Here is a 21,219-nt window from a genome sequence, read left to right as displayed (position 1 = left end):
TTCCAGCTGCCAAGACATACCCCCACATGCTTTAAAGAGGGAAAATGGTGACTTGCACAAAGTCACCTTTGAACCCTTGGTTCAAAGCAGCACCGAGGCTTCGGTGTGACCCAGGGGCTAGCAGCTGAGTCACCCACTGCACACTCAGGGGGCAAGGCAGACACAAGCAGATCCAGCAGAGAGAAACTAACTCCAACAGGCTTGCAGAGACACACTGGAAAACCACGATATACCAATTCTTGGAGCTACCTGCAGAGAAAACGCACAGCCACAGGCTCTCTTGGCAGTCGGTGGGTTACCCTCACACAGCAGAACAGGGTCGGGGACCTGCAGGTAGACGTGCACAAGCACAGAAACATCTAACATGCCAAGAGCAAAATCTTGCAGTTTAAAAACCAACTGAGCTACATCACAGTTGTTTCAGCAGATACAGGCCTGAAGTTACCAACAATAAAGCAATCCAGTGAATAAGCTTGCCATTTACAACAGGTGCTGTGAAGAAATTACAATAAAACTTCCCTTTCCTGCACATTTGTAGAAGCAGTGGCCATTTCGGCATGCAGGCCCCTCTTGCCTCTCTAGCTGCTGTGGGGCAGTTTGGTTCAGCAGGAGGTAAGCGCAGGTGGTGTTTTCTTTTAAACTCAAACGGCCAAAAATGCCTGATGCTTTCCTGTCATCACGGATCTCCCCAGAACAGGCTGAGACCTTCAGAGGATGAACAAAGATATTGTTCTTGATCCCAAAAGTTTGGGTTCATGTGTAACAAAATGAGCAACACAGTGACATGCACTGGGGAGAGATGATAATCAGCTCCAGCCGATCAGAGTTAATTTACGTACAACCACAGCTGAGGCCTTAAAAATGTAATGTAAAAAGGAAACTGCAGGTGCACAGTAATAGGTATTAATGTTTCAGTTGTTGAGAACATCACGGGACAAATCAAGTTCCAGTTAAGCAGCAGTAAGACCAAAAATGGATATTTTATGAGGAACTTTGAAAATATGTAAAAGAGACAGTACAAGTAGTTTAATCCATAAATCAGTATAGCATAAGTGGCAAATGAGATTGGTGAATAAACAATAAAAAGAAAAGTTATTAAAACATTATTTAATCATAAAAGAGTTACAACATTCAGTAGTTTATAGGGTGAGAATCTTTTTAGCACAACAGAAAAAGCACCATCACGTATTTACAGTAATAGAGTTTAAAGGGGAAAAAAAAAGGCCAGTTTTAAAATATTCCATGTATTTCAGTAGTTTTTCATCTATTCCTGATGAAATGTTATAATTGTGTTACGGTTTCAAAGCAAAAAATGCTGAACACCAGAATAAGACCTTGCAACTTGTCTTGCTTACGTCAGTCCTCTCTAATCCATTCTGAAGAGTGTATATTCAACCTGCAAATGGATATGGTGGGACTCCTTTCACGCCTAGCCCTGTTATCTATTAAAACAAAGAGGAAAAAAAAAAGATTAGTGCAATAATTCACCACTAACAGGCACTTGCTTTTCTTTCACAACTAGACATGCTTTAATTTAGAAAAGGACTGTGTCCTCCAACTTGACACCCTACTATATTTTGCACACGGCAGCTCATCACAGCCAGGAACTTCAACCTATGCTCTTTCTGTAAAGCTCAGTAATCGCAGGCCAGAGTCCATTCCCCAAAAGCCTCTTCTCAGATACTACTAAGCCTTCATTCTGCAATTCACAATGTAACCTTCAGTATGCACGCATAGAGCAGGGCTTTAAAACAAATCCCAAGGTGATAACTTTTTAAAGAGATAATTTAGTTATACCTAACTAGAAAGTAAATAAAGGCAGATGCTTTTGTCTGCCATTGATTAAGACACAGAAATATTTACACATTCTTTCCATAATAAGTAGAAAACTCAAACTGTGTTGGGAGGAGCAGAAGCAGAAAGAGGTGATGGCATAGAAAATTTGCAGTATCAGCATTGTTACAAATTTTAAACCCCAAAGTATTTTCAAATCTCTAAATACATTTAACTTTCTCATCCTGCAACAGGAACCAAAAATACGAAAAACAGTTTAACATATAGGACAGATGTCCTAACAACCACCCTCTTCCTGCTTCCCACCACTCCAACTGGTTTGCTATCTGAAAAATGCAGGAGGGAAAAAATATCATTCACCTTGAAAATCCCGCCAGCCTGTGGCTGCCGTGAAAGCCACTCTTTATCCATCCCATCACTGGCAGAAGTCACATACATTTCTGAATAATCTTTTCCTCCGAAACAGCAGGAAGTTGTCTTGTCAACAGGAAGTTTCACAGTCTGGAGTCTTTTTCCTGGAGAAAAAACATGCATGCAGTTTCCTGTTCATCTACTTACAACAAGAAATTTAAATAAATTATTGTGAATAACCGGCATGGAGCCAGGTGTTCCACAAAAGCAGGTACCAAGGCGGGGGGGGGCCCATGCTGAGTTTCAGCATACTGATGAGCACTGTGACAGGGAGCAACCAGACTTCCATCAACCGTGTTGTTAATCATGTATTATTTGACAAGTTTCAGTCTCAGTTATCACAAACAAATCCCACCCCAGTCCCAGCCTGTCCTCTAATTAAATGCTAACATCCACAGCACAGCCATCTGTATCTAAGCTCATCATCTAGGCTGCCCATGCAGTCAATGGAAATGGGATATAATTCCTCCCTAAAATAGGTCACATGAATCACGCCCTAGACCTGCTGACTTTTCTACTTTTAACTACAAAGGAAGCCTGGAGCAAGCAGACCTCGTGTAGCTCTAGAGGCGTACCTCGTGCTACACCTCTACTGCCTGCAGTCAAGGAAGATTAATTCCTATAAGTTTTTCCTGAAATTTCAATAGCCTTTCAAATCAAGCTTGCATAAAATAGGGATCATAGGACATGTCTGAAGTTTACAAGAAACTAGCACTACTGTAAGTAATATCACGCATTTATTATACCAACAAATAGCTACCGTCCTAATGACAGTAGTAAACAGATTGCCTCCAGCCTTAACCAGAAGGCTGTCACAGTAGATTTTTTCTAAAATTCCTCCTAATTCTGGGCAATAAGTGCTTATACCCATCATGCCTATTTTGTTTACCTACAATTGAGTTTCTCTTTCTAGAAATATGCTAAAGCACATGAATACCCTTACAAAACATGTAATTTCCCTGGCGCCACAACTGCACACGTAAAGGGCTTGGTCCCCTTATGGTAACTGTTTAGTGATGTGTTGAAATAGCAGGAGAGTAACTTTGGTGTTGGAAACCCTACAAGGAGAAAGAAAAAGTGGAAAGTTTGGCGCACTTAACACCTACAAGAAGTTTTTGGTCAACTTCAGAGTGGGGCACCATTTGCCAGGAGGTGTTTATCAAAGCAAGCACCTGTCTTTAAAACCTTTTGCCTCACCCAATAAGCTGTGCCTTGCTCCCTTGCAATGATGTAGCAGCACTGCAATGAACTGACAAAAGCACAGACCAAACAGCTTCACCTGTACCACAATACTAAGTGGGTCATAAGCACAGGTAAAAGCAGGGCCACATTATTAAGCCGTTGGCGCATTCCTGGCACAATTTTGGCCCACCTAGTTGGGCATGCTGCTCCCCAGAGACTGTCTGGGCTCTGTTTTGGTGTGGGAGGACAGCCTGGCTGTGCAAAATAAGCTATGATATGCCATATCATAGGCAGCACTAAAGGACATTGCCTGACCCATTTTACTTGCTAGTATGGATGTAACCAGCACATGCAGAATACAGGACTGAGAGGGATGAGCAGAATTGTCTTTGCTTCACTGACAACCCTGACATGAGGGCTGGATGCTTTTAAACTCTCTTTTAATCCCAAAATAAATAAAAGAAAATAGCAAGCAAGCAGTGGTGAAAGAGCCTCTTGTATGTAATAGCCCAGAAAGTTTGAGCACTCTGGGATTCTTGATGCTGTATAATAAGCTTATTTGGCATACATTTTGTCCTACAATGTCCAAAGTAAAAATCAAATTCAAAGTAAAAAAAAAAATAAAAATAAAAATATCAAAACCAGGGTAAGAACATTTAGATTAGCATAGAGATTATTTGCATGTCTGGTTAACTGTTTTTTCCCTGAGAAGAACAGATTTTTCAAAATATCTAGAAAATTTGGAGAAATAGTCCTGTCTGTTGCCTGGCAGTGACAAGGACCAATATGAGTCCCAAGACAATGCTCCTGCCAACTTGCTCTAGCAACACTTTGTGATTATCCAGTCAGCTGGCAGTGGAAGGATTACATGGCTGCATGGGTTACGTGGTGGCTTATAAAATGGTCCAGAGGCCACCCTAGAAATTGGCTGACACCAAGTCTGGGAGAAAATGAGTGGGAAAGGCATTCAAAGGGAAAAAACGTGCACTGTAGAAGAGGCATGAGGACCAAAGACAAGGGGAGAGACCCTGACTGTACTTTCGGAGTGGTCTCAGCGGGTAACAGCCTGGAAGATATTGTTTACAAAGCTCCAAGATGAGCAATGTCTTCCTGGAGATGCAAGAAAATCAGCACCTGGATGCTTTAAAATCTACCTGAAGTATTCATCTATGCTTGGCATCTATAGAAGAGAGAAACTTAGTAAATCTTTTAGACCCTATACAATCAAAGGACAAAAAAATACATTCATTAGGAAGAATTGTAAAATATTTAATTCCTAACTAAAAGATATGATTGCATAAAACTAGCAAGCAGGTCACTAATTGACCAGAAGGTATGACAAGACTTGGCAACACACAAGTTAGACATCCATTTCCAGCCTTTGCAAACTCACTGGGATCAGTCATCGCAGCCTTTCCCTGTAGCACATCCTGAATCTAAAGGCAGCAGCTATCTAGGCTAAAGAAGCCTAGACCTGAAAAGCCGCTTCACCCTGAAACTCAAAACCTTCACTTAGAAAAGATGTCAAACAAACAAGTTTCCTCACCCATCCCCCTAAAAACGCAGTCCAAGCTTTGCTATTGGTGAAACCTGAAAATCCCTCACGTGCTTTAGATGAGCTCTTTATCAGTGGATGTGCCTGCAACTGGCTGACAGCCATTCAAGCCACACTTAATAGCTATTGTGCATTAAAAGAGAGGCTTTCATGGAGCTCTCTTCAAACCTGTCTGGGTTATCTCCCTAAATAGTTACAATTCACTCAGAAGTCAGCAAACTGCAGATTTCAGATAGCACAGAGAGGGCAGATAAGCATGAGATATTCACAAAGAAGGTGGCTCTTTTTGACATGGACACTTAACTTATTGCTGCGGATGCTGGGAGTTTTACATGGGCGAGGGAAGACAGAAAATGTTCACAGAAGAGAAATCCACTGGCAGCTACCTGTACAACAAAATCACATCCAGCTCTGAAAGACCCTGATCTGAGCATAGTTAGGAGAGTGGAAGTGCATTAGGGATATGTACTCTGCTGTCAGTATTCTCAGTCTCCTTATGCATCTGCTTATGGACACTATATGGACACTTCTTTTTAGCTTTCCCTTAAGAAAACACCTCCAAAAGGCAGGATGAAAGGGAAAACAAGTAAGAAAAGGAAGAAGGTGAAGGCCAGGGAGGAAAAAAGTTGAAACAGTGAAACAGAGAGGAAGAATGGTAAGAGTCAACTGCTCCAAGAGTGTATTCAAAGGGCTGGCGGAGGTCACCAAGGAGTCCTCTGCCCACCAAAGAGGGAGGATGTGGGAACAGAAACAGGTCCCAGAGCTGCTGGAAACTCCCAACTGGAGCTTCCTCCTCCTAGGGTTGGAGTGCAGACTCTGCAGGACCGGAGGAAGTCCCACAGGTTGGCAAGACCTCAGATGGGTACAAATCAAAAGCATGGCCTGAGCCTTAAATAAGAGGTTCCAGCGGAGTCAGAAGAGAGGCTGCAGCCTGACCCTCCTGGTGCACGTGTGCCAGGGTCTGCTGTGCACTGCAGAGGCGGCATGTGTCAAGGGACACTAGCATCACTGAATCTGCAGCCCCACAAACCCCCAAGACTCCTGTTAGGGCTGGACCTGGGTTCAAGAGACCCCAGATGCAACCCAGCGCAGTTGCTCCTATGCTGCATTATGCAAACCTCTGCTGCCTGGGATCTGTCAAAATCACGCTCCCATTCTCACCCACTGGCCCCTTGCAGACAGCGTGGTTCAGTCTCTCTGAAGTGCTGCACAAGTGTTTTTTGCCCAGACTAAGCCATGCCTGGCAGACCACCGAAGTCCAAATGAGGGTAGCAACACATGACAGGCTCAGACAGTGGGCACACCCAAGACATTACTGTGGGAATGATAAAATGCTGTGGAATTCATTACATATTTTTTATTATTTCAATTGCAAAATTTGTCATATAATTTTTGACAATAAAAAAAATCTTGCTGACATCAGTGTCATGTGAGACTTGTATTAACATCAGTAGGGTGCCCAAAATGATACACTATGCTGAAGAAATAAGACAAAAAATGGCTTAAGTGATCTTTGCCATTGCATGGTTTGTTCTTTTTCTTCCACATCATTTCTCAATAAGGTAAATAATGATCTTAAGTTTGGAGGATGCAAGAGGATGCTAACTCAAACTATTCGCAAGTATAACAGTAATCCTCTCAGCAACTTTACCTTTTCCAACACAACAGAGGCTGGGAGCAAAGGAGACTTATTTACAAAGCTAATTTTTGAGAGCAGGGACATACAATTGCTTTTTTTTTTTAAAAAAAAAAAGTAATGTTTTTAAAAATAGTAGATGCACTATTTCTGTGAGGGCAAAAAACCCCCTCTGTTCTTTGCTTTTGTTTCTTCTTTCTATTTTTTTAAACACAGAATTCCAGTTCACCCTTTGCAAGGACTTACCTGTCTCAGGATCAAGACGAATCACTCTCCCACCATTGTAACAAGCTACCCAGAGTTTGCCTTCTGTATCAATGCACATCCCATCAGGAATGCTTTCCTCTTTCTCCAGTTTGTATATACTCCTACGGTTGCCTGCAGGGTAGAAAAACCACAACAAAAGTGAGTGAGACAGTTGTTAAAATTTTTATCAGTCACAGCCCAGCAGAGTTATTTGTACTATAATTTTCAAAAGCTGTGCTGAAGTCCAGAGTTTTTTCATATGAAGGAAATAGATTGTGTCTGCTGCCCTGTTTGTTTCCTGAGACAGTTGTTTCTCTGAGACAGTGAAAGCCTGTGGGTCAGTTTCTATCCATTGAAAATAAAATCCTTTTTTCTGGTGTTCTTTTCTAGTGCATCACTCATGCTCCCTACTTAAAGTATTAAATTAATAACTGCATAAATTAATGTTATATATATTCAGAAAATTAATTACTTGTTCTAAAAGCAGTTTGGATCATTTCAAGTATGAGTCGCTCCCAGCCAGAGAACTGGAGACTTTTCAAACAGATTGCTGGAACGTGCCAATAATCACTGTTCCAACACAAAACTGACCTTCAGATATATAAACCAAGAGTTTATATAAACACAGAGTTAGGAAAAGCATCAACTTCAAAGCCATACTGTCAACCTAAAACCAAACAACTCTATCTGAACTTTTATCCACTGTTATTACAGAAAATTAAAACCAACTTTCCAACATTGTTTATTTTATGCTCTGACAACTTCAGTGTTTCTCATATGTAGCAATATTTTTAATGAGTTTCCTTTGTGCTCCTGGGGTTTGTCAGATTGCCCACAGAAAGACAGTGAACGAGCACGGATGAGAGAGAGAGGAGAACCACACTATCTCCTAAATAAAAATTCAGTTGTAAGCCATAGCAGAGAGACATCAGGACAAGACGCTACACCTAAAATGACTTTAAATTCACAGTTTTAAAACTAAATATCAAATTGACTGGGTTCTTTTAAAGCAAAATACCGCAGTCCACGTACTCAAAAGCAAATTATTGGTCGAAGTCACTGGAATTTTTCTTTTGGCCAAGCTTGTAGAAGCCCTTAAGGGCTTGTTTTATTCTGTTTTAAATAAATGAGGGAAGAAGTTTTGAGTTACTGCTTTCCAGTTGTTGCTTAGCTCTGTCTGCAGAATCTTCATTTAGGAGCTTATATTTTAAAAAACAAAACAGGGTAAAAAAAATCTGCAGAAGCCAGCAGAGGTTTTGCACAAGACTACAAGCTTTGTTACTTTGCCTATGCTGTCAGTAGTAAGAAACACACAGCCACATAAAACCTAGCCACGCAAGAAACAGTTCACCCCTTTCACACAGGAAGACCAGATATACATTGTGTTTAGTAACAGTTGTCCAGATTACTATTCAAACTGTGCCACGCAATTTAAATACTACCAACAGCTTCTGACTAGTCTGAGCTAGGAGCCTACGCAGGCGCAGACGGATGTTAATATGGCTTCTGTTGTTTTCTTCTAAAGAGGTTTCTGAAGAAGCGCTCACAAAACTCTGATCATCTCTGCATAATAACCACTATGGAAACAAACCACAATCTTTAGGCACAAAAGATTATTTTAGAATACAACAATTCATACCAATTTTTCCAGTTTGGAGGTCATAATCAAAGGCATCCACCGAGTAGGACAAGCTGTCAATGTAAAAGAAGGTTTTGTGATCCAGCGACCAGTCCAGCCCATTAGAAATGTCCACCTGATCAAAATGCTTCACCACTGAGAGGTCAGGGAAGAGGGTATACAGAGAGCCCTGGTGTCTTTCCAGCACAGCAGGTTGAATCTCCTCAGCCATCGTACCTATGCAGAGCCGAAGGGGAGAAAGCAAGTTCAGAGTGAATGGGCTCTCCTTCAGGTTTGGTGGCAGCCCCTCGCCATGATGATGACCGCACTGCCAATGGACAAGGGAGCAGTGCAGGGGCTTCACAAATTTGTGGAAGAAACTGAGTTAAAAGCAAAAGAGAAAAGTAGATTCCAAAAGTGCTTGCTTTTAGCAGAAGATGACAAAACACAGCCTTTGTTTTTTTTGTTGAACTGTGGCAGAAATGGTGTGCAGCGTGATTTCTGCAAAACACTTTATTAAGTCATTCAAGTATTAAGAAAGGTGTGGTCAGCATTTAACTTCCCACAAATCTTAACGTCTTGTATAGCAGAGAGACTGGAAAAAAATTTCCTCCTCCCTTAGAATGAGTCTCACTAAAGCTTCTTCAAAAGGAAATCTCATCTTCGTGGCTCAAAGTTGGCAGCTGAGACCGGCTCTTGAGAGGCTGGGTAAAAGCAAGGTAAGGTAAGCCTGGGAACCCAACTGCATGGCAGATGCACAGAACGGTGTTTTAAAAATCAGGACAGCTGAGGCTGGAGGGCACCTCTGGAGGTCATCCAGGCCCACCCCCTGCTCAAAGCAGGGTCAGCCACCGCAGGTTGCTCCGGGCAGTGCTGTGCCTTGAAGATCTCCACGGATGAAGACTCCACAGCCTCTCTAGACAACCTGTTCTATTGTTTGATCACCCTCAGTAAAAGAGTTTTCTTATGTTTAAACAATTCCCTGAATTTCAGTTCGCGCCCCTTGCCTCTGGTCCTACCACTGAGCATCACTGAGCAGAGCCTGGCACCATCCTCTTTACTCCCCCCCCCCCCCCCCCAGGTACTTAACACACATGAATAAGATCCCCCCTGAGCCTTCTCTTCTCTGGGAGGCTGAAGTCACATAGTTTTTAGAAATACCATCTATAAATTCTGATTTATGAAGAACAAAACCTACAATATCATAAATTTTTCACTGAAAAAGTATTTTCTATTGGCACTCTGCCAGTATTCAAAACAAGCGTACCAAGAGGGAGGAGGCAAGGCCAATGTCTTTAACTAGGCAGGATCTGAACTGTAGGCCTCTTTTTAAAAAAATAGTTCTGATTAGGTAATACAAATAGATTTGTAAATGGAATTAAACTCTGCTTGAAGACAACAAAAAAAAATCCCCACCATTTAACTATGAACAAGCACTTGCTGCATCTACAACTGGTCACTGCATCTTGTCACCAAAACCTAGTGGAGCAGCAGAAGGAAGGAACCGGCTGCAGCATACCTGCGAAATACCTCCCTGCAGGATCCACTTTCCCATCATTGAATCGGTTGTTTGGTTTATCCTTGTCCACTTGAGTAATGGTGGTTACCAGCTGCTCTTTCCATTTCAAAGCAGCAAACCTGGTTCCCAGAGTGATGACATAATCCCCAGATTTCCGGAGAGCCACAGAGCTTACAGGAGCATCTAGAACCAGGATGAAATGGAAAAGAGGTATGTGCTATAAAGACACGTTTCTTTTCTGCCGACTTCAGACACACAAGCACTCACACTGAACTCAATGAGACCACAGGCAAGAGAAACAACTTACTTTTCTACCAGCAAAACTGATGTTTAAACACATAGAAATAGATCCTTTCACATGAAGAGAGCATACTTAATAAATACAGAAAGTGGCTACAAAGAGATCACCAGTTTGGGACATACAAACTCAGGGAACTTGAGTATTACCACTGCTCCCAGGAGCAATAATCATTACCAGCACCTGGTTCTGCTAGGTGCTTTAGAAAAAAAAAAAAAAAAAACATAAAAAGGAGAACAGATACAAGCATGTATGCTTTTTACAACAGCTTACTGTGTGGGTTCCCCCCCTGCCCAAGGGAAAAATAGATTGCCACAAGAGCTCTGGATCAACTGTGTTTGTTTAGCACAGCTCCTGGGTAAATCAGCCCTGCACATGTAACTCATGGAGACAGAGAGTATCTCTGTGCTAGGACAGGTCACGCTGGGCAGGAGAGCCACCCCCCTGCGCCACACTCTGCCGTGCAGTTCAGACATGCCTCCAGCAGCACCAAAAGCACACCAAGGAGTGACAGAGCTTTCCAAGAGTTAAAGCAAACCAGAAAATTAGTAAATCCTCTATGGTTAGTTTATACTCATTTGAGCTATTATGCAGTAAAACCTCAATTGCAGGTTATTATAAAGGAATTAGTAAAAAAACCCCGAGAAATGAATGTGAAGATAACATTTCTGTAAAAGCCTACAATCAGATGCAATATAAGGAATAATAACTTTAAACAGGGCAATGAAGTCTAGGATAATATTTAATATGTATGGGACTACTCACCAACTTTCTAATTTAAAAATAAAACATTTCTTGTATTTATAGCTTTGCAGAGGTGTTATTAGGTAATAGTTTCACAAACACTTATAACCACCACCAGCCACCACTGTTGCCAAAAGGACCTGCTCCTTTCTGGCTCCTTGCTCTCAACCCAGGATGCCCCTTCCCTTTGCAGCTCCAGCAGCAGTATCACCACACTAGAAACCCAAATGCTATTTGCCCCCAACACCTGAGTTGCACACCGGGTTGCAAGCTCAACTCTAGCAACTCCTTCACCTGGAGGCGTGTGACCACACTGCTGGTGGCCCGGGCTCATCTACGCTGGGCGAGTGGGAGCAGCCCCCCAGCACAGCAGCCTGTGTACCCCTGCCTGCCTGTCCCTGGAGGTATCGATCCTCCAGGTACCCCTACAGCCACAAGAATGGCCCCACACCCTCCCAACAAATCACCCCAGGAGAAAGGGGTGTATCAGGCTAGCAAGAGGGACACAGCCACCCTACTGTTCACAGCACAAATGCAGCACAAGCGAGTGTATCAGCCCGTGCACCTGGCTCAGTCCACAGCTACCCCGGAGGGCTTCGTTAAGCAGCATCCACAGGAATTGATTTATTTGCAATACTCTTTCATGCCAAACAGAAAGCTGACCATAAGGTCTCCCCCCAGGCATGGTTATGTATGTACTGGTGTTTTCCCTGTAGAGTCGAAAAGGGCATTTGAAGCTGTTGCTAAGTGTGGTGTTGTTGTAATTCTCTATAAGCTTCAGTAATGAGTAATTTCTCTTTCAGTTTCCACTTTGGGCATCAATCCGCTATTTTAATCACATGACACTTTCTGGGTGTTTGGGGTTTTTTTGGTCTTTTAATCATGGTATTCCCAAAGGCACAGCAATTAATTATAACTATTCTATTACTAAACAGAGGAAACAGAAGGAAGTTAAAAAAAAAAAAGAAAAGAGTAGCTACAGCTATTTCAGCTACTATCCCTTCTACATCTCCAGAGAGGCCACGTGTAAAAGATTACACCTTTGAGAGTAGGTCCGAGTTGCAGTGGGAGGCAGGGAGATGCACGATCTCTCAGCTAATGTAAGAGGAAATAAGTTTGGGAAACAATGTTTCCAAAATCTGTATCAGGCCTTCTCTCATCTTAAAACTCGTAACTACAGTAATTTGAAGGGCAGACAAGCCCAGATGCATTTACTGTGAATAATGCAAACAGCTTATAGGTGGGCAAAAGTGATTTTCGCTAAATGTTGCTGAACATGAGGAAGTAATAAATCCAAGTACTTAAACCATTTAAGGAGCTGTCTTCAGACAAACAGATATTTATGTAATCACATCCAGAAGTAAATCTGCAACTCTTTATAAGAGTTAGCACACCTCTTCCTTTCTAGAATAAATAATTGAACTATTGATGGTCCAGCTGGTGACACCGTTACCTTAAAAAACCCATCATCTTCTTAAGTCATTATGGGAAATTTTCTTCTAATAAAGAAAATGTTATGGGCACTGCTCATTCAAATCAGTAACAAAACTCCCACAGACATCAGCACCAGAGAAGGAGAGTCTTGGTGACCTTACCTCTGGGATAAAGAGGGAGCAGAAGAGAGCAGGTTGTGAACAATTACAGGAAAGAGAATTAGATCAAATGTAATCCAATCATTACAAATCACAAATCATTCTGGTTGAGATTTGTCTGTCAAGCGCAAGGGTGTATAAACCCAACCCCTGGGTCCCAGCACACAATCATAAGAAAAGTCCTCAGGACTAAGTCTGGCCAGGCACTGTATTTAGTTTCTGCGTGTCCTCTTTGGCCTAGCAAGGTCAAGTTTCAGGGAGAAGTCTCCTTGCACCAGAAGATGAGCACCATCCAGCATCACCTACAGCAGTCCTGCCCGCGTTGGGCAGGGACGCAGCACCGAATCGGAACGCACAACTCTGAGATTCGGCAGAGGGTTTTTCGAGCCGTTCCTTACCCACAGAGATGGCCTGCACTTGCTGGGCGGCCGGGCTCCAGCGGCACACCTTTCTGCCCGTGATGTCCACGAAGAGGAGCGCGCTTTCCTTCTCGTCCCAGACGGGAGACTCCCCGATCCTGCAGCCCTCGTTGGCAACGCACTCGACCTTGACGGATGACATGCCTGTGGGGAAAACCACTCCGGTTGACGTACGCCCGCCAAGAGCAACCGCCTATCACCCCAACCCCTGGGTCCCAGCGCTGGGGCAGCGGCCGGCGCGGAGCCCCGTTTTCAGCCTGGAGGGGTTTTACCTGGACCAGCAGCGGGCTCCATCTGCGGTCGCCCGCTTCCTGCCGGTTCGGGGCTCTGGCACGGCCGGCCAGGCCTGCTCCCCCGCCGACGCCCCGCCGAAGCCGGCGGAGGCCGGAGGGCGCCTGGGGCCGCCCCGCCGGGTCCCCCTCCCCACCGCGCCGCCCGGCCTGCTGTCACGGCGTGCGGCAAATTTGACAAAATTATAAAAAAGAAAAAAAAAAAAGAAGGGGGGAGGGGAGCGATAAAAGAGAAGGCGCCAATAAACCCGGGGTGCGGGCGGGCGCCGGGCCGGGCCCGCCAGGGAAAGGCCCGCCCCCGCACACCCCGCTGCTGAGGCGGCGGCACGGCTGCCGTGGCCGGGCCGCCGTAACTTAAACACACACGTATATACGTATATGAGAGAAAAGAGTAATAACACACACACCCCCCCGCCGTCCCTACCTGTTCCCAGCAGCGCAGCCGGAGGTGCCGGCCCGCCGCCGCCGCCGCCGCTCTTATAGCGGCGAGGGGAGGGGAGGCCGCGGGGTGAGGGGCCGCCGGCGGCCGGGCCTCGGGTGCCCTCGACGGGGGCGGGCCCCGGCCACCCCCCCGGGCTGTCCTGCCCCGCGGGTAGGGAGAAGGAGGGGGGGAGGGCGGCCATCTCGCCCCAACCCCGGCGGAGGCCGGGCCGCTGGGGTTCGTCTCCCTGTGGTGCTGCGAGGCCAGGGCCGGCAGCGGACAGCAGCGGGGCGGCTCGGCTCGGCTCGGCTCCCCCCTCCAAGAGCTGCAGGCAGGGAGAAGAGACTTCTCTCCGCCGTGGCCGGAGAGGTTGATTTCCAAAAGGCCCGGCTTCTGCCTGCCTTCGCCTTGCCGTGGTTTAGGCGTCGACTGGCTTCCAGCGCCGGGGGTCTTTCTCCACAGCTCCTGCAGCATTTCCCCGGTTATCCACAAATCCAGGTCTTTCGGCGTGCCGTGCCCTCTTTCACTCCCCTCGCTGTAAAGCCTCAGAAAACTTCCAGAGGCGCGAGGCAAAAGGCTAGCATCAAAATTTCCACGTGCAGGTCTCCGTTGCGCCTGCTCGTCTCTGTGGTATAGCCATGGCAGGCCCCAGCCTCGGGTCGTAAAGCAAAGGGCACTCCATAAATGTCAGCTCTCCTCTTCAGCATCCCACGACAGATCGCCTTTTGACTTGGATTCAGTCGTCCCCGTAGGGATCCGCGATATAAAAGCGACTTCGGTCTCACTGCTCCGTGTCCCGTGTGCCTTCTCCCGGTGACTGGGGGTGCACCAGGTAAGCGCAGGCTGGCTCACCGCTGCGTCCCCACAAACCAGGATTAACTTGGCTGCTCCAAAACGTACCTTTCCCCCAGCCAGGCTCTCGTTTCCAGCTGGCACTTGTAGCAGCCACTTTATTCCAGGGACACGGCCCACCGCTGCACGCCAGTGATCACACAGCACCCACTGGGGTCTTTTACCAGGCAGCCCCCTCACACAGCTCTTGTTAGAGATTTTATCTGTTCCTTATCACAGTGGCAATTATCTACTGTCAAGCATTTTTATTGGGTTAACCTTTATTCATACAGCAGATGCTCACGTGCCAGGCTTCATTTAGTTAGTTTTTTTTCTTTCAGTGGTATATTTGGGAAGTTCATGGGCTACATGACCTTACCAACACCTGTTTCACACAGGCTTCTCTTGATGGACTACTAACGTGATATTTATTAACTTATTGTCACCTTAGCTGAGCAGTTAGGCTTTTATTTTACAGGTTTGGATAGCATTACTTCAGTCCTTAGCATTTAATTTTCTCTGCCTGTCCCCACTGCGGTGTTGTGCAACAAACAGCAGGATTTCATCTCAGACATGAAGCAAGCAAGTTATTAGCGACTGCCAACACAGAAAACAAACATCCAGAAAAAAAGCACAACAGCTCTCTTTCTTACATTTTACAACAAGGAAAGAAAATCCAGAGGTTTAAAAAATGAATGTATGCAAACAATTCATTAAGTAAGTACAGTTTAGTACAATTAAAGCTTTTTACAAAGCTCAGCCACATTTGCTGCTCTCCCATTGTCCTTGCACACGACAAGGCCATTTGGGATATGCGGCCAACGCAATGGCTTACTGAATTCAGCGACAGGAGATACTCACACCCCCAACCCACCCGGCCAGTCTCTCTGCTCCTTGCTGACTTAGGCATTTGCCAGCATGGTTTGGAGGCATCAAAACAAGCTATACGTTGGCACACAGCTTGGGAGAAAATTAACAGCTTCTGTGAGGGCTAGGTTACAACACAAACTCTGGCCTTCTTCCGAAATGCCAAATATTTTGAACTTGGATCTCTAGTTACACGGGACAGTACTCCTGCTTTGTCTTTTCTGCAATGGCTAATCCAGACTTGCTGAAAGGTAGAGCAGGGAGGAATTATTGGAGGGGGGGGTGTCTTCACAGAGAGCATGAGCTGAGGTCTTCTGCCAGTACAAGTTCACTATGGGAGAGAAAGAAGGTTGCCGAAGGTGGTGCTGCCGTGTGGCTTCCCTGTTGGGAACTTCCCACTGTTGCATCGCAGCCACAACGTCTACTCTGCGGCCTCCAGATCTGAGCGATAGGGAGCACACGCAGCACCTCCATGGCTTCCAAAGGAGATGGCTGGTGGCCCAGCGTTTATTCCACATGGTAGGGTGCATTGCACGCTTACTCCTCCAGCTTTGCAGGGGAAGGGGAGCCTTATTATCAGAACCACAAAGAGCAGAAAGAGCAGATGTGTGACAGAAGAGGTCCTGTAAGGTGAAGGCACAGCCCTCACCCAGCCTGGAGTTCCCTGAGCCTGCCATAAGCCATTACCCTTCTCATCAGTTAGGAAATGCTCAGCAGTTCTGGGGAACAGCCCAGTGTGCCACAGAGCTGGAAAAATGCTTCCACCTGTAAGGACTGCTGGCAAGAAGGGGTGCTGGACAATTTCAAGCATTATAAAAAGAAACCATTTTTTGCTTATGCTGGTTCCTGGAAGGTCGCAGATGTTATCTCCTTTTATGAGCCCGATCCTGTCATTTCTTTATCTTTAGAGCCACCTTTGGCTTTTTTCTTTCACCTTTAGTCTTCTTGGTTTACTTCTATGTTAGTCCTCCTCCCTGCTTGAAGGTGGGAGGGCTGTAAGCCTTATCCACGCCTGGTACAAAGTGCAAATGCCACATATCAGATATCCGTGTCTTATAGCTGCCTCCAAGCACCACACGAAGGGTGTTTGTCAGGCTACCTCTGCAGCTGGGCAAGGTGTGGCCAAGAGTGGTGACACCAGAGCCCAAAGAGCCACTACCTCACTGTAAGCCTGCCCTGCTGTTACATCCATTAGGGCAACCCTGGTGAGCCCAAGGGCAACCCTTGGGAATTTACCACTAGCAGATAATACTGCATTTTGGGGCAGGGGGGACCAAAAGGAAAAAAACCCAAAAATCCGAATACCAAGCAAGAGCAGACGTAGAAATACAAGATCAGTCACTGCAATCAGTTGACTGGAAAGCCAGAGTTGGCACTGCCATGCACTTGGTTTTCAGCCACATATAGTTCTTGGAATTGACTTGCATGTCCAGATCAAGCTTTTATTTGTTAGTAAGCAACAAGTAGGTCCAGGAGAGATCAAGCTGCTAAGAAGTCTCAAATGTTTACTCGTGTGGATGACCACAGTCATGTATTTAAATACTCATACAATTTGAACATTTGCCAAAGAACACCTTTTTCTTACTTTGCAAACGTCTCCTTGGGAGAAGGTGGCATGAGGGTGTTAAACAGCAGACTTGTCCCCATTGATTAATTTATATGTTACATGAAGTCTAACACCCATTGCTGTCACAGTCACAGAAGTTAATGCACAATGGATTAAGAATCTCAAATGGGGAATAGCTTCTAAAAAGGATTGAACCAAATTACCATGAAGTCATATTGAAGCATTTAGCCTTAAAAGTCCAGTTTCTCTCACAGACCAGGCGATGGTATCCTCTAATTACAGTTTATTATGCAAACTTTTCAGCACCATTTCTTATATACCAGCCACGGTCTCATGAAAAAGCATCTCGCACCTAAGAATGTAGTGCTTTAAGCAAACACCTGACCCTTCCCCATGCAGCCAGCTTCTCAAGTGTTTTGCGAACACCCCTCACCATCACACATGCACCTCCAGCTTCTTTGTCACAGGAGGACCTGCAAGTGTTAGTTCCTGCCACCTTAAGCTGCCTCACAAAGCTGGAGTGCCCAGCCTGTGCCTTTCCAGCCCTCTGCTCTGCACTGGAGCAGCCAGGCAACAGGGCGTTTCAGAAAGCGTTCTTCAGTGGAGCATGGCCAAGGCATTTTTCATTAATGCCTTACTTTTCTGCTTTTTGTACCCCACGTGACCTGGATTTGCATTTTGCTTGCCTCAGGGTAAAAAAAAAAGAGCATTGATATGTGCTATGGCAGCTGCAAAATTATAGCCACAACAGAGGCCATGCAAGGGAGCCAGGACTTCAGGGAAAAGCAGCATCTTTCATTCAAGTAGCTAATTTAGTAACAGTGCTTTCAGTGTTTGCAGCTTTCAGGCACACAAGCCCTTCTTCAGGCCCAAATCAGAAGCAAACTTCAAATTAATTGCAGGTTTGGGGCAACTGCTCTGAGCTTAATTTAGCATGTTCAACCAGACAATTTGAGAGAAGTCTGTTTTCTGTATTAGCCATTCATAACAAGTGTAAACTACAACTTGCTTATGGATATCCACATCACCTGGCTCATCCAGCTTTTGGCCTCTGTACTTCCTTAAGCGAGAAGAGACAGCTGGCTTGTTGTAGAAGGAATAATCAGAAGGGAGAGGGTAAGGCAATGCCCCTACTCCATTTTAGAGGAGATAACAGAACAATGGCTGAGCCATCAGTTTTAAGGAGGAGAAGTACTTCAGTCAGGCTCCATTCAACCAGATGCAAATGGAGCCTAAAATGCCAGTGATGCCAGGGCAGGGGTTCCCAAACTACTCAGCACCACCCTTCTGAGATAAGAGAGATGGAACTACAAAGGAATGCAGCCAGACATCATGGTTTCAAGTGAAGTGGGTGGGCTAGTTTAGTGATCCTCCCCGCCTCCCCCCCCCCCCCCCCCCCCCGATATTTCATTACCTCACTTCCAAAGGTATAACCAGAGCCATTTTTCAAAATGGCACGTAACACATTTTCTTTTTATAGGTACTACTCCAGTGGACTCCTTGTGGTTGCCAAGACCACAGAAAGTAAGAAGAGTGGCATATCTTGATGTCAGTCACAAGCTCAAGGGCTTTCGGATGACCAGTAGATTTCTTGAAGGCATCTTCCTTTATACATTGCTGTTGTGCTAGGTTTTAAATTCTTCCTCAGGACACTGGCCCACCAATTTGGCCAGCAGAACATCTCTGGAGCTGTTATGGAACTCTATCAAAATACGCCTTGTGTCTCTGCCTTGCCCAGTGCTCTTCCCCAGGGTGAGGGCAGGTGGGGCAGCATCTAGGGAAAAACAACAGAAACCAGAAAAAAACGTCTCGAGGAGGGTTAAGCCAAAAGAAACCATAAAGGTGTCATTACAGAGCCTACCCAGAGATTTAAAACAATGTCTCAGATAAGGCAGCCTAGGCAAGGCAGATACCCAGCTTTAGGGCTGCTGAGAAAGCAATGGGAAGGCAGGGAGGGTCTGCCCAGCATGAAACAAAAGAGAAGTCCCAGAGAAAGGGCAGGGCAAGGTGGATCCAGGAGGTTGTCCCAGCCAAAAGAAGCCTACTGGAGAAAGAGAAAGATTATCTGGAAGCTGTACTCACAGGGGCAGGGAAACTAATGGGCAAGTATCTGCTTCTCCTTACACAACAACATAGTCATGCGAACTTTTCCAAGCTATCTACAGAGGGGTTAACTTGAGGAACAGAAATAGACATGCACATCTGCTATTTTCAGACAACTTATCCAGCTGCTATGCAACATTTTGTTTCAGAAAGCTATGCTTGCAGTCAGTTTAATCCACTTCTGTCACATCACTCCATAAGAGTCCAGCAGTTGACAGATGTTCTGACTTGATTAGGAGTGGAGCCTGGGAGCAGTTATCCTAGGATGGTCTCTGCAAGAGGGGTATGTTGCAGTGTTGCACCCCAGGAGAAGCAACAGCCTGTTCAGCCATGAAGCTGGCATAAAGGAAGATTGAGGAGCAGCAGTAGCAGGGCATCTCTTGTGAAACCAGAACCCAGAAGTCTGCGAGTCTTCACTTCTTCCTAAAGAAGCCGCATTGAGGCACTCATTGTTTTCCGTCTCTGCCCTTCCCCAGTATTTTTCCCTTGCATGCCAAGCTCCCAAGTTGTGCAAGCAGCTTCCTTTTGCTCATTAATTCACATCAACAGCATGTCTTCCCAATAGATGTGTCAATTCCCTGCAGTGCTAAACCTTCACAAGTACTGGGATCATCAAAATGACTGGTTTCGCAGGATTATCTTTGCAGCTCACAGAGGCAGGCTTTGAACACTTGGCAACGCTCCGTCCCTCCCAGGTATCAGATACACATCACGTGCCTGCAGTACGGCCTGTGTACACCTAGGCCTAGTCATCAGTGAAGTACCACATCAAAGTCAAGTGAATGTTTCAGGCTTATTTTTAATAGTTAAATGTTTGTAATTCCTCCTTCTATGGTTTGGGATTCACGGTGCAAAGAAAACATTCTACAAATGACATACGCATGTTATAGCTGAGAAACATTTCTCTTTGGACAAAGGTATAAATGCAAAAATGATGGTGCTGGGAATCACCGCACAGCCCCTATTAGTGCTTGTGAGAGCTTGGTCCAGTTACCATCAAAAAGTAACCACTCTTACTTATTTGTAAAGACTCTGCAAACCAATAGCAATGTTTCCGAAATAACGGGGATACCAATTTCCTTCCTTGGCCCCATCTTTCCCACATCCCAGCCACAAGCAGACTGTACTTTCAAAGGGAATGTGAGGCCACCAGTCAGAAAGTCACAAAAAGGAAGTCTGCTGCTGGAATCTGTTGCAAGAACACCTCTAGGGAAGAAGAAATCCTGGTCCTGAAAAACAGCTGACAATCCATCACTTACTGCTTCTTCCTCTTCTCTTCTGTATACACCTTTACTGCCTTTTTCCTTTTTTTTCCCCTCCTGTTTTCTTTTCAGCTGAGGGACTTGTTGCTCCATTTCACCCAACCCACCTCCAGCTCCGCTCCCGGCCCGTCTGGGGTCACCTGCTCTGCCCATACGCCAGGCCACGAGCATGTTGGCTGCTCAGCTCAAGGCTCGCTCTGCCGCTGCCTGACCCGCTGCAGACAGGAGGGTCACTGCTGCCTCCAACACGCGGATTGCAAATCCCCCAGCTCTCTTGAAGGCTGCCAGCTGCCGAGCCCATTGGAGCAGGAGGGACGCTACACCTCCTCCTTTCTCTCCATCTTCCTCCTCTTTTTTGCCTTCTCCCCTGCTCTGGCACAGGGAGCAAGTCCTCTCTGCCAGCAAGGTGTATCACAGCACCGGCCTGTGGGAGCAGGGGGAACTACAGCAAAAGGTCATGCAAAACCGACATAAAACATCAGGCCGGGAACTTGCTTGCACTGATTTGTCCTTTGCACACACCTGGCAATAGCTGGCCGTTAAGTATTCATTTGCACGTGTGTGTGAGTCTATAAGAAGAGGGATGAGACAGGAGGCCTGGCTATGGCTCTTCCTTTATAACTTAATTTACCCAGCCAGGGAAAAGCCGTCATACTATGGCATAAGCACATATATTAAAAAATGAGACCAGGGCAGCAAATGGTCTGTTACATTTGCTCAGCTAGGCAGAAACAAAAACCAGACTTGGACTATTTGCTATACACAGCAAATCAGTGTTCAGCGACTCTTTTTTGGGCGTTGGAGGGGGAAAGGTTTTCCTTGACACTTTAACTTGTTAACATATTGCCAACTCTGCAGAAATAA

The 21,219-nt window shown here is 45.5% G+C and overlaps 1 protein-coding gene across 2 annotated transcripts; it reads right to left on the bottom strand.

The window, feature by feature from the left end:
• Positions 1-909: 909 nt before the first annotated feature.
• On the bottom strand, positions 910-13,874 carry RGN (regucalcin). Of its 2 annotated transcripts, none has more exons than XM_075057217.1 (7): positions 13,729-13,874; positions 12,994-13,158; positions 9,962-10,144; positions 8,464-8,679; positions 6,825-6,956; positions 2,155-2,309; positions 910-1,442 (listed from the first exon to the last, which is right to left on the bottom strand). In XM_075057217.1, exons 2-7 carry the CDS (start codon positions 13,154-13,156, stop codon positions 1,392-1,394), a joined length of 900 nt encoding a protein of 299 aa, XP_074913318.1. In that variant the 5' UTR covers positions 13,157-13,158; positions 13,729-13,874; the 3' UTR covers positions 910-1,391. The 2 variants fall into 2 exon arrangements, with proteins under 2 accessions (XP_074913318.1, XP_074913319.1); XM_075057218.1 differs by lacking the exon at positions 13,729-13,874 and adding an exon at positions 13,287-13,631.
• Between the last annotated feature and the right edge of the window lie 7,345 nt (positions 13,875-21,219).

This window comes from Buteo buteo, chromosome 25 (genome assembly GCF_964188355.1).
Source record: "Buteo buteo chromosome 25, bButBut1.hap1.1, whole genome shotgun sequence".
NCBI classification, from domain to species: Eukaryota; Metazoa; Chordata; class Aves; order Accipitriformes; family Accipitridae; genus Buteo; species Buteo buteo.
This window is presented reverse-complemented; position numbering and strand designations above follow the sequence as displayed.